The sequence below is a fragment of the Tricharina praecox genome (assembly GCF_024521635.1).
Source record: "Tricharina praecox strain CBS 144465 chromosome Unknown BZA05scaffold_4, whole genome shotgun sequence".
NCBI classification, from domain to species: Eukaryota; Fungi; Ascomycota; class Pezizomycetes; order Pezizales; family Pyronemataceae; genus Tricharina; species Tricharina praecox.
This window is the reverse complement of record NW_026250406.1, coordinates 1,466,645-1,480,018: the sequence shown is the minus strand read 5'-3', so window position 1 is coordinate 1,480,018 and position 13,374 is coordinate 1,466,645. Positions and strand designations below refer to the sequence as shown.

General features: G+C 51.0%; 4 protein-coding genes across 4 annotated transcripts; 1 reads left to right on the top strand and 3 right to left on the bottom strand.

Annotated features, from left to right (window-relative positions):
• Window positions 1-1,302: 1,302 nt before the first annotated feature.
• On the bottom strand, window positions 1,303-2,748 carry BZA05DRAFT_416228 (uncharacterized protein; the record flags this gene model as incomplete). The annotated part of the gene is made up of 6 exons (XM_051485376.1): window positions 1,303-1,468; window positions 1,620-1,699; window positions 1,869-2,144; window positions 2,273-2,342; window positions 2,491-2,603; window positions 2,695-2,748. 6 exons carry the CDS (start codon window positions 2,746-2,748, stop codon window positions 1,303-1,305), a joined length of 759 nt encoding a protein of 252 aa, XP_051342702.1.
• Window positions 2,749-3,718: 970 nt separating this feature from the next.
• Window positions 3,719-4,559, bottom strand: BZA05DRAFT_204381 (uncharacterized protein). Its single transcript, XM_051479534.1, has 2 exons — window positions 4,231-4,559; window positions 3,719-4,139 (listed from the first exon to the last, which is right to left on the bottom strand). Exons 1-2 carry the CDS (start codon window positions 4,455-4,457, stop codon window positions 3,842-3,844), a joined length of 525 nt encoding a protein of 174 aa, XP_051342701.1. The 5' UTR covers window positions 4,458-4,559; the 3' UTR covers window positions 3,719-3,841.
• A 1,763-nt stretch (window positions 4,560-6,322) lies between these two features.
• Window positions 6,323-7,622, top strand: BZA05DRAFT_416226 (uncharacterized protein; the record flags this gene model as incomplete). Its single annotated transcript, XM_051485375.1, has 2 exons — window positions 6,323-7,486; window positions 7,551-7,622. 2 exons carry the CDS (start codon window positions 6,323-6,325, stop codon window positions 7,620-7,622), a joined length of 1,236 nt encoding a protein of 411 aa, XP_051342700.1.
• Window positions 7,623-12,042: 4,420 nt separating this feature from the next.
• Window positions 12,043-13,234, bottom strand: BZA05DRAFT_416225 (uncharacterized protein; the record flags this gene model as incomplete). Its single annotated transcript, XM_051485374.1, has 5 exons — window positions 12,043-12,215; window positions 12,262-12,355; window positions 12,523-12,771; window positions 12,980-13,061; window positions 13,182-13,234. The coding sequence occupies 5 exons, from the start codon at window positions 13,232-13,234 to the stop codon at window positions 12,043-12,045; spliced, it is 651 nt and encodes a 216-aa protein (XP_051342699.1).
• Window positions 13,235-13,374: the final 140 nt, after the last annotated feature.

Sequence of the window (13,374 nt, the reverse complement as noted above, 5' to 3'; positions counted from 1 at the left end):
CGGTGTAGTTTGTGTAGGCGTGAGGGCAGATGGCGCAAAGGGGATCGGCCGGGTATGTTACCTTTTTTCAATGTCTTTTCCGAATCCCGATTTGCTTGTCGACATCAACATAGCCGATCCACAGAGCTACAACGAGACCGCTACATTGCAAAGCGTTTATCCAAGGCACCGAATTTCATGAGGAGCAAATAAACCACCATTACCAGCCCCGACACATTTATTTTCAAATTTAACCCCACAAACGCCACTTTCAACATTCTCAATCTCCCTTCAGTGGCCACCGACTGTCAGAATGACAGGTCAAATCCGGAGCCATAATTCGTCGCGGCCCGCAGGAATATCCTAAATAGGATTGCTTCACTGCGAGATATATCTTTCCGGCTCTCCGGCAGCTATGATTTCAGTGATCTCCGTTGCGGCTTATTCGCATAGTATGAGGAGAATGTTGCACTACGTCGAGAGCAATTCCTCTCTCTCCACCTTCCCCGGTCGACATCATGAGTAGTAGTAGTCGCTTCCCTCTCTCTTGGTTGCATTTACTCGTGTCGTTAAATATTGCTTATCCACCCAGATGACAGTGGATATTCGGATAAATTCTTCTTTTGTGTTTATTCGATCAGGGAAACAAAATCAACCCTTATTTACTGGATTTCCTTTTCTCATCGGTGCGGCAGAGGAGAAGATCATGCGAAAAGAATCGCAATTATTAGAAACTCGTAAGGAAATCCGCAGGTGTAACATTTAACGGCCTTTCAACGGTTGATGTTTCAGCTGGAGTTCCTGAGAAATATAGACACGATGAAAACAGATCCACTATCTCCACCACCAAAACGAACATAACTCGTTATGGGTGCGCCCGAACGCAACCCCATGCAGAACTTCGATTTCAGTATGCGGTTAAAACTGGTCAACACTGAGAATTGGCAAAACGGTGATCACATGATAGATGGTGGGCATACAGGATGCGTACGCGGGATGGAAGAACAGTAGTAGTATGTAATAATAGTTTTTAATTGCGGTCCCAGTAACTTCACCAAAAACCCCAAAGCTTCATATATTCGGAGAAAGGTCGTTCCGGCCCTGGCTCCGCCATCATTACACTTAACGTTTCAAGCTTCCGCATGCCAATGTGCCTTTATTGTCCGTTAGGTTAGCACCATCGGGGTGTCTCTTCCCTTGTCGATATTGTCCAACTGCGAAAACCTATTAGTCTAGTGGAATCGAAGACTAGAATGAATCACTTACGACGGCGTCTTTTGGAATCACCAAGCCGCCCGAGGCGGGTTGGGGCGTGTTCGATCATTATCTTCTCTCAGGGACCGAGGATGTGATAGTCTGCGCGAGCTTGACCTCGCCGCCGCAGTTGTGGTCTGGCACTATCAACAATCTGTTCTGACTGGAAAATGCTTTGGCGATCTTACGGTCGTGACATCCTTCCCCCAGCGGGGTGCACAGGCGAAGCAGCGCTCTGTTGGACGGCATTCCAATAGTGCCGGGTCGCCGAAGTTTAATACATTCCCGAGGGAATGGCGTGGTAATTCCCCACCACGAGGTTTGGCGGAAGGCTGAAGTATATTTCTAAACCTTCCAGACACTGTTGATAACAGCAGGTAACAAACCTCGAGAGCAGATCCTTCACACGGGATCTGGGCTTAATCCCAAATATCTGCTTCTGGCCAGGTTTGTCGGCAATGGATTTCTGATGCAAATGTAATCTGTGGAGCTTGTCAGTGCCCGCAGGCAGGATGCAGGGACCACGTTGGTCCTATGCAGTAGCACCGACCATTTGGAGGTGCAGTGACATCACCTTTTGGCAATTGATTGCATGCTCAAACAGTTTTCCAGACGGGAAATTATGAAGAACTTACCCACGTCAAAAGATCCTCGAACCACGGCAAGCCGCTCATCAGTGGAGCTGGCAAAGCACCCAGCAGTTGGATCTTGTAGGCCTCTTCCATCTTTTCTTCCCATTGGGAAGCACCACCCGCGTTGATATCCGCGAACCCACCAGTGCTCTGGGGGAAGCGGAATGGAGGGATGTTGAAGGGCCTCTCCAGGACGACACCGGCCGCCCAAAGCTGCGAGTCGGCAATATCGATGACCGCCGACGGGTCCTTCTCCTCTCCCGTCCGGGTCCAGGCGGGCTATGCTTTGTGGGCCGTCCGTCCGGCCATTTCCTGCTCTCCCAGACGCTCCGCACGTCTGCGTGCATGTAAGCCTCAGCATGGGCTTCAGCACAAGCTTCTTCCGTAACAAAGGTACTGTTACCTACCGCTCCGCCGGAGATGCGGGACAGAGAAGCGCAGTATATGCAGATACAGTCATTGTTTTTGTCTATGACGCTGTTTACATTGTTCATCGAGTTCTTAGCAGCTAGGTAAAGCATGTGGGGGAGGAATGCAGCTGACGAGCGGAGGAGGTGCAGCATCAATATTGTCGTTCCTGATGGTCAGCTTGCCTCGGCTCATAGAGCTGGTGAAGGCTTCACACCCCACCGAGATATCCTCGGGTGCAGGTGTCCGGGGCGCCGAACCTGTCCGACGCTCGGAACCTGCTGGAGGCGGCAACGCCGCACATCGGCAAAAACCCACTCCTACCTTTGCCTATTGAAACAAAACACATTATCAATCCATTGCAGAGCTCACCACACGAAGAAACCTGATTCTTCAGAAGACGGGGGATAGATGTACGCACATGTCTCATCTCTGCGACCAACGGAAGAGGGAGAAAACAGTGATCGAGGGTCATTTCTGTCAGAATATGGCAAGTCCGGAGATGACGATGCCCCTAGTGTACTCTCGTGGAGTATCCGAGCTCGGCTGACGGTCGACGGGCGACGGAACTATTTCCTGAACTTATCGATGCAGATATCTCCTACAAGAGTTATGGGGGGGAGGAGTTGTGGGAGGGAGGAGGAGTTGCGGAAGAATAAAAAGAAGAAGGAGGAGATGGCTAAGAGAGCATACGACCCCGCTATACCCGCCATGCCCGCTGACGTTTGTTCGCTCTGCAAACCACATCCGTCTTCTCCCACCGACAGCAGTCCTCCTTCACTTCCGCCTCTTGACGACAACCCCTCCTACAGCTCCTCCACATAACCAGGAATTAGGATCGCTGAGTATGAAGGTGTGAGTATCTGTATAGGAATTCAACTTCATCAAAACTGCCGGCTCGTGACGATAGTTGCATGTAAGGTGTGGATATTTGCGACGAGTATTTGCAGGCGCAGCGGAAGAGATGAGTTGGCGAGGATGTAGAAGAGATGAGTTAGTGATGCTCCGGCTCAGCAGTTCTTTCTGACCTACGGCTAGCTTTGAATATCTCCAACTCTTGTACAGTAACGCTAGTTGTATGGCAACGCTGGTTTTATCACAATTTACGACTCACATGGGCTGTGTTTCGAAGTGCGCAAGAATTCCGCTGCAAGCTCCCGGAAACCTTAGCTCTCCCCAAAGTTGACTGCGTTATTGCCTGCATCGGAATACCGACTTTTACTTCACTGCCGGTTCAAATGAAGCCAGTAATAAGCTAGGGTTGCCCACAAATCAGGCTGTCTACATTCCAAGTTTTTTTAAGTGGCACGGTGTACATCAAAGCCAGCCGCATTACCGCTACTCCCCACCAGCCGTTTTACTGTAGTAAGAGAAACTCCTATAGCGTTGTTAGTGTAGTCTATGAACACTGTGCATGGAGAGGGAGAGAGCTGCTCGCGATATTGCTACTGTATTGAATACTATTGTTGTGTTTATCTACCCCTTATATTCATCATTTGCAAATGGCCCATACTCTCTCATCAACTTTCGATCCATCACCAGCTATCACAGCCTTGATACCATCAACCTCAGTGCCATTCCGCCCTCACCGAGCTCGGCCGTTTAAACTTATTGTCTTTGGGGTCATCTTCGTCCGCCTCGTCATCGTGGGACTCATCTTCAGCCAGCACAGCCTTGATATCCTCGTGCGTCCTTTCCATTGCACCCTCGCCGAGCTCGGCTATCACCGACGCACGCTTCCTATTCTGCACCTCCAACACGCGCTCCTGAACGCTGTCCTCAAAAACAAGCTGTACACGATCGAGGCGCCGAACCTGTCGGAGGCGGCAACGACGCACGCCAGCAACGTCCCCCTCCGGCGTCCACCTATTGAAACATAACAGATTAGTTATCAATTTCAGAGCTCAGTACTTGAAAGAACATGATTTTTCAGAGGAGGAGAAACATATGTACGTACCAGGTCGCATCCATGCGATTGATGGACGCTGGAAAAAACACAGCTTGTGGGAAATCTGAACGTCCATGCCCTACACGCACTAGACAGCATTCCCATGGGCGATGACGAGCTGGCGAGCGAGCACGAAACATATCGTCCGCGAGTATACCCCCGGTGACAAGGTGTGATATGTCCATACTGCGCCATCCGGTTACCGTCTGTATGTACAGGTGATAGTCTGTTCTCATCTTTTCCCACAGCTTTACTTCCTTGTCAACTGTGGGAAAGTCCGGATCTTCCTGCTACAGGAGCCACTCGAGACCCTATAAGAGTAATCGGACACGTCAGTTTCCCCTAAGATCTAGATGCACGAAACCCGGGCGATGAAACTTGGCTTACCCGAAGCTGGTACGGAAGAAGACGTGTTTTCCGATAGACGTGTTCGGGACGCCGAACGTGTCGGAGGCAGCAACACCGCACACTGACAACGTCCAGCTCCTGCACAACCTATTCGAACAAAATACATTAGTAATCCATCACAGAGCTCAGTATGCGAAGGAACATGATTGGTCAGTAGAGGGAAGACATCTATACGAACCTGACCGCATCCCTGTAGTCGAGCAATCGATGCACGAGAAAACATCGCTTGAGGGCCATTTTTAATGGCCCAGCCCAATGACGAGATTAAGTCGTCATCAGATGTCACCGAAATTACTCTTCGGCAGCTTTTTTCGAACGCTGTCGCGGGAGAGTGCAGGTGAAGCCGGAATAAGGGGGGTGTTGAAAGGGTGGAAGTTGTGGGAAGAGGACAATGTAGGGAAAGAGTACGGGTGGTAGGCGTAGTTGGTGTAGTTGGAGTAGATGAATAGTGGAACTAATGGGAGAGAGGGATGAGTAGAAGAGTGGCAAGAGAGATGTGATTCGAGGAAGACGCGTGTGGGTTTTGTTGGGGTGCGGGCGAGACTTGGCATGGTTGCCAGTGTGCGCTCGGTTAAAATTTGTGTGTGCGTTGATTTATGTGACTGCTTATAAGCAGATAAGTGTGAGTAGACGTGATATGATTTGCCCTACCGTGCGGCATATTTGTAACACAAGCCCTTCGAAGCTCCACTTCTCGCTAGCGACTCTGTTTATCACGTGACGTTGACCGCGCTTATGCCTTGCAGCGTGACCTCTGTGCTTGTGACGGTGGCGATATCCGCCTCACTCAGTGTTCTGCAAACTCCCCTAAGATTCAAACTTCAGTACCTTCTGGTCTTCTGGTAGACCTTGCCATGCATAAATTGCGATTATTCACCACAATCCTTCGAACCACCACCAAAAATATGATTTTGATCGCGCAAATCCCGGAATAGTAACCGACTACCTCGCTTAGTTCAGGCGCGATTGCGGGGCTAGCGTGGACCTACTTCCCGCAACAACAGCGAAGTGCTTGTTCCCTCATTTTTGAAATATCTTGACGATTCGAGATATGTGATCCAACAAGAACACGGGTGATGGTATTGATGATGGAAAAGCTCGATAGCCGTAAAACTCCATCAGGGGTGACGCTGCAGTGTTTCATTGCTAGCAAAGTAGGGGAAAGGCGAACGCCTCTTTGCGGCCTTCCACAGCGAATCGGCGATATAGAGAAGCGGGTGTCACTAGTCTGAGGTCGACAATATATTCAACAGTAAAAAACCCGAACGCCGTGACCTACCTATTACCCTATACCACACACGACAGGCCGAGCGCCAACTACTACAACGGTCGCCGCCCATCAGACCACTCGAATGCGCCAGCCCCCTCATGCCCCACAGTGTGAGTGGGATCTTCTCAGCGACTGCCATTGTACAAGCCACAATTCTCTCACATCCCACCACCGTATCCCACCACCGTACCGACCGAGTCCACCGTGTAACAACTCACAACCATGTGGAGCAACAACCCTTCATTTCCGCCACCAGGACAGTGTCGGCCTTCAGAGCCTGAGGACGATGATAGACCTCCTTCCGTCCCTCCACACCGCGTACCATACATTCGCAGAGCACCGCACTACCTAGCTGAGATGGGATATGAACACAGCTTTTCCAATGCGGAGCGCCTTCGCTCGGCGTCCGAGCCTTCCCCCGCAATGAGCAGTCCCTACCCGCTGCATGACATGCCTATGCCTCCGGAGGCTTTCAATGGCGGTCCCTCGAGGATCCGAATCCAGCGCAGCGCAACAAACATAGCTCCTCCAATCCGTCCTCACAATTATCAGCAGCCTTATCAGCTTCCGGAGGAAGCGCACTGGTACCATGAGCCTCCGCGACGTCAGCTACAGTCGGCGAATGAGGCCATTAGCCGCGTCCTTTCCGGCCAGGATGGTCATCCTCAAATCTATGAGGGCAATGATCTGTTCGGAGACGCCAATGCCAATCGCCTGCGTTCAATCTCAGCGCCATCGCCGCCGTTGACAAGGCCCTCCATGATTGCCGCACGCCAGCTATTCATCGAAGGCTATTCACCACGTCGCATGCAACGGAGCTCCACATCAAGTACTGCCCGCATATGCTTGCCTCCACCCCCTCCACCCCCTATTCCCCCAGAGACGGTCCCATTCGACTACCCAATCGTCGCCAATGCCAATCCGCATGACGCCGACTGCGCGCTTCCGGTGGACGAATACCACAACGCTCTCGCCGCCGCCAAAGCCGAAATCGCCAACATCCTGGTCCCCCGGGGCGCACTGAAACGGGCGCAAACCCTGAGCAATCTCGGTCCTCCTGTCAAGTCTTTGGACCGTCGCAACAGGCATCGTGCGGGGACAGCGTATTCGTACGGACGGGCGCGGCGCCAGGCGGTATTATTCGGAGACCCGACCGATCCGGCTATCCAGGGGCTGAGAAAAATCGACTTCGGCGACGAACCCGAGGTTCCTCGACGGCCACCCAGCCCTGTATTCCCGCATGAAGACTGCGTTTACTCCTACACCACCAACTTTCAAGGACTGTACGGCGAACTCGGAACCAAATTTAGGAATCGCCCGATGGGATGTTGGTCCATGACCACACAGCCGAGGTCGGATTACTTGCATACGTGTCTGCACTTCAACGACATGCTGATGCCAGAGAAGCGGCCTGCACACACAAAAGCCCCGAGAAAGGCGCCGATGCCAAGGATCTATCCGAGCTTCTTCCCCCCGCGTAAGACGCTGGAGGAGAGATTTACTTTCACATTGGGCGTGGACGAGTGGGAGGCGGAGCAAGGGAGGTTGGCGGCGGAGAAGGCTAAGAAGATTACCATTGGACGGGGTGTAGGTTTCATGGCTGATGATCCAGGAGAATGAAGTGATAACAGTAATGCTAATTATGTGGCAGATCAAGAAGGTCAAGAAGATTTTCGAAGCTTTGACTCGAAGCAATGAGCCTGAGTTGGAGCGAGATGACTAGGAGCTCTTACCAAGGGTCACTGGGCATGTCACTGTTCGCAATCGGGGTTCAAACGTCATAGTACTGGCGAGAATGGTAGTAACGGCGGAGAAGCCGGAATAGCGAGGGTTGCAGGAAAAGAAAAAACGATTCGATCTCTATCTGCGCGAATATAGCAGACATAGGCATCTTTACTGAGCTTTAATTGCTGCGGCTTACATTTAGGCTTCAGGTGAATGTGTAGAAAGCAGCTGTTGATTTAGGTATTACTAATTTGATTTTACACTAATCCTCACAGGTATCTAGCAGCTCTCATCGCTGGTACTACTGCAAAGCACAGGTTTTAGTAAGATTGTCATCTTGCGTGTAAAAGAGTCAGCTGTGGGCTACACACGGGTGAAATGGCTGTCCGTCAATGGCAGCGACTGTATGAATGCCTACATTTAAGCAAAAGGTTGTAGCATCAATCTCGTATGGAATTAGCATTCGATCAGGCGGGCCTGGTTGGGTGGGGCCGTGAGCGGTATTGAACCACGCGATGACAGTAATCCTCCAGCGTTGAAACCGATGTCAACCATCCCGCCTCATCAGGATCACCTTACGATCGTCTACAGGTAGAAATACAAAGTTGCGAAGTCGACATCAAATCTTGTTCGTGGCAGGACAAGGTGTAATAAAGCAACAAGTAAAATTAATTACTACAGCAGAAAGCAAAAAAACAAAAACAAAAACAAAAACAAAAAGCAAACACAAAAATTGAAGCCCGAGCCTTCAGCCCAGGCCGCGACCTCCTCAAAAACAAAAGCAAAAACAAAAACAAAACAAAAACAAACACAAAAAACAAAAAGCAAAAATAAAAATAAAGCCAGAGTCTTCGGCCCAGGCCGCAGCCTCCTCCACCAACTGGAAAGGCGGCCTCGCCAATCATTGGATACAATCTCGAAGATGAAATCCCACACGGCGCAATTCAGCCGCTTGGTTATAGGAGTTGGGCGGTTATATTACTGCCGTAAAGCGGAAGCCCCGCAAATACAGTAGCGGTGATTTCGGCAGACGTCACTGGGACGCCTTGCCGTACACCTTCCATATTACAGCTTGTAGGTACCGGGCAAGGCAGTTTGCGGTTGTACGGTAGTTGGTCAGGACGAACGGTTCCCTGACGTTGTCTTGGTTGAGAGCCGAGACAGTTTTCTGTCATTCGGCTCCAGCTCCGCAAATCTCTGCGTGGCCCGTTCGATGCGGTAGTGCATTTGATGGTGCTTGTGGCAGCTCGAGCGTGTCGATATTATGCGTGCAGCACCGCAGGAGCAGGCCCCGGGGCCCGCTGTGTGAACATCCGCATGAACACGTTGTTCTGTTACGCGAAACATTAGTAATTGGATACCTGGTGAGAGAGTGAAGAGCCCAGGGGAGGAGTGAAGAGTAGGTATATACCATGAACACGACGTTTTTGCAGTTGCCCGACTTGATGTACTCGGCGACAACGATGAGATCGCGTCGCGAGAGCTTCGCTGGGGGCATCGACTGGTCGAAGGGCTCTGTAGACTTTTCCTCTCATTTTGGCGTCTGGTAGTAGTTGATAGAAACGAAATACTGGTCTCCGACGTCGTGGACGCTTTCGCAACACGAGGCAGGAGAAGGTAACTCCGACGAGACGTCTGAGAGGCGAGAGTATTCCCCATACTAGGAACATCTATTTGAACGCAGTCGTGTCGGGCCAGATGCGAATGGGACTGTTGATATTAAGAGTGGGTGACCGAGGCGCAGTGGGTGCAGCGTAGGTGGCTCAGACATGACTCTCTTGTCCGTCTTAATCTAGACAGACATTTTCCAAATGCGGAGCGGTCGCCGGTCTTCGAAACGGTTCATTGTCCTAATTCAATGCCGAGACAATTTTCTGTCATACGACTGTTGCTCCGCAGATCTCCGCGTCGCACGTTTGACGCGGAAGAGGGTTTGATGGTGCTTGTGGCACCTCGAGCGTATCGATGTTTTGCGTGAAGCAGCGCAGGAGCAGGCCCCGGGGCCCGCTCAGCAAACATCCGCATGAACACGTGGGTCTGCTACACAAAACATTAGGAATTGAAGACCCGGAGAGAGAGTGAAGGATACACACAGGCCCGGTAGCCGGGTATATAAACCCAAAAAGCTGGAGGTTCGGACATGCTTGTCTTGTCAGACACCGTGGGACCGTTGAGTGGCTGCCACCTGATCAGTCAAAACGCATCGCTTAATGAAGAGGAGAAATCTGGGAATGACATACTTCAGCGGCGGTGGAGTGACTCCGTCGAAAGCCGGACTCCTTTTTTGAACCGCCATGGTGGCGACCATGAGTTTGTGCTTTTGCCTGATTGGACCGGAAAAAGGGATACGCCCCGGAAGGCTGTAATCATGTGTGGTTGTGGTTGTCGTCGTTGTTGAGCAAAGGAGGTTGATGAGGAGGAAGAGAATGAGAAGAAGAAGGATAATGGGAGAGAAAGGATGAAAGACGGGGTGGTAGTCATGGTGATGAACGTCCACGCCACTTCTAGGCATTGAAAAACGTTAACACTAGTTTAACCTTTAGGGTTAGACCCGCGACGGGAGCACATCACGTGGCTAATGCAGCTTGCCATTTCTGTCACGGGAGCCAAGACAGTTGTAGCTTGGGGAGCGCGGTACGCAAAGCTTTCGAGTAGCTGTCAGAGAAATCCGATTAGCAGGTATCTACGTCACTTTCTCAAGGGTCAGCCTGCTTTTTTGGCTAACCTTGGCCGGCCCCGTTTCTCTCCCATCATCGTGCGGTATACCTTCACACGTTTTGCTCCTCCGCTTCGCGCTCGACTCCTTCATCCTTCCTGTGCGCAATTCTAAAACAACCGGGGTCTACGCAATCCTGCTCTATTTCTACCATACTTAGTTCGCGATGGAGATGCTGGCCTTCGATTGCGGAGATTGCATTCCGTTAAATCAAACGCTTATATTTGGTTATGCTGTGCGCAATATACAATACGTCGCGAGCTTGCGGATTCTAGTGTGCGAGCCACTATTCGAATCATTTTTTTCGCTCTTCATCCCGAGTTTTCGGCAGCGGTCCTCGACTCCTTGTGCGACAGGTGTTACGCTCGCTTAACTAGGCGCCCTTAGTTTCCTGGCTAGTCGAGCATAGTCCATGCGCCGGATCGACGCACGAAACAAAGCTAGTAGTACGAATACGTAAAAAATATTCACCGCGCTGAGTGAAGTTCCAGTATGCAGCATCCCGAATCATTCGCCTGCAGGATCCGTTTGACCACGCACGATAGTTTCGACCCCAGCATTCATCCCTCTGTTTTCATACAGTTGGAAGCAGACATGGCGAATGTGGACCTCTCTAACTCTATTCGTGACGGACTCTGGTCTATCACGGCCGGAAAGAATCAAGATCCAGTTTGGCTTCATAAGAAGCTATTTGTACAGGGTGACGGTTGACACATCACATTCCGATTACGGTAGTCCTGGTATGACCGTGCATACGACCACAACCAAGGTGTGCCTTCGGCGAGACTTCCGTGATCTTTGAGAGTCTTCGTGGCAATCAGATTGCAATTCGCATGGTGATATGCTTTTGTAGCACACACGAGCAGGATACGAGAACCGGAGATGTTCGCTGGGGTTCGTCGAAAATCAGAACATCGCGAATTGGCAGGGGTACTTCCTTCTCATTGCTGTACGGATTCGAGATGGAAGGATATAAAGACATGTTGCGATAGATCACGTATTCGGATAGAACATCGCATTGGAAAGCAAAATGAAAATTCTACATCGATGAAACTACTAGGCCGCCGGATTACATGTATCGACCGAGTAGCGACCGGAAGAAAGCACCAAAAACCTTCGCAGTACCAACAATCGGCCATAGAGCGGAGGAGGTAGATCTCCCGCGAGGTCTGTATGAGGGTATGAACAGACGTCCGAAAGGTAAACACCGTTACTACGTGCTGAGGAACGAGTCTCTACGGTTTGATTGTTTTTACACACATATCTACCAGGGGATGATTAGAACTGACAGCACACGGTCGCACTGCAGAGATTTCCCTCCGGTGTAGACAGCTCAAAATCCTCAATTATTTCCATCATAATGTGCAATTGGCTAGTAGCCGTTCAGTTTGAATTCAGGACAAAAACCCTTCTCCTGATCATCAAGCCTCCACCTCCATACCAGAAGATATATTCTCAGCAGCAGCCACATTTCCGTAACAACAGCCCACCGCTACAGTAGGGGTCGGGAAGAGGCGTGAGGACATGAGCATCTCCCATCAAGGAGGCAACTCCTAGCATCGTCACCATTGTGGTGATACACCGATCCCCTTCGGCAGAATAATGTTCATTCCTCCGCACAATTGCGGAAACCGCACTGGATACATCAGTCACGGCTTTGATTAAAGGGGGAAGTGGGGAGATCGGTTGGGGAGGGGACATACTATCGATTGCCTGAAGCACTGAAATCCGCGGCCAGAGTGGAGTAACTTGTTACAACCACGTCGTAGTCGGCGAAAATTATCGAGTATCTCCGTGGCCCATGGTAGACCGCGACATTGATGGGATTCTCCTTGGATACACGGTGCGCAATTGAGAAGGCATGCATCCGCCGTGCTGCCGCACCCATATTACAGGCATAACCCCGAAGAGCCGTTCATACCTGCTCGGTCCAGGTGGACATCACCGACACCGGGGCAACAATCAGCGTCAGGTTTTCGGTCGATTCCTTCTCGTTCGTCCCGGGCGCATTGTACCTGTAGGCATCGACGCCGCAGACAATTAACGCGATCGTCCGAAGTGTCTTACGCAAACCCCACACCGAGCCGTCAGTATTTCCATATTCGACGGTGGGCGGGCGTGCACGAAACCCAGGCAATGGAAATTGACTTACCTAAATTTGATACGGGAGGAGGCGTGTCACTAGACGGGTATGTTGGGCAGCGTAGAGCATCATAATGAGCTGCTGCGTCGTCCTTCCAAAGTTCTGCATCATGTGGTCTGATCCGTTCGGATCGGGCTGCTGGCCTTGGTCGACTGGCTGACTAGCCGGCTGCGCTGCACAGACAGCGGCAGGAAGAGCGGTTGGTGAGGGCGCATCAGGTACAGCGGCAGGATTTGCCGCATCCTCACCGTCGCTGTCCGACGTCTTTCGCTTGGTACCAGAACTCATCTTGTTAGTGCGGGTAATACACGGTAGGTAAGTAGCTGGATTGGATTTCGAACGTTAGGGATGATGACTAAGTGCGACGATTAAGGAAGAGGAGATCTACCTTTCGATTGTCGGTGGAGCTGGTGATGATCTCGTAGCAGAGTTCTAGTTGCCAGATGATGAAGGAGAAAGGAAGGAGGAGTGAAAGTTGATCTAGTAACAGACTTACCCCCGCTGACATGGGGCGGTACATATGGCGGAACTGTGTCCGGGAATTGAAGGGGGCAAAGGAATTATCTCCCTTGGCCCTCCTTCAACAACCACTGTTTTGCGTCAGTTATCATAATAAACAGCATTGAGATGTGTCGCCGCGGTTTGGTGAAGTTAAGAAAGGATTAGTAGCGTTATTCTTAGTGTGCGCAATTACATACCTAATCGTGGTCCTTGAAGGTGTGTGCGGGTATTCTCCCAGATCGCTCCCCATGGTAGCGTGGCACGGTCGTAGGCAATGATGTGCAGGAGAGGGGAAATTTGTGGGAGAAAGAATGGGAGATAAGGGGAGAGAGAAGGCAGGTAGCGTCGCATGGACGTCAGTGATGATGAGTAGGAGAATCAAAATGTGTG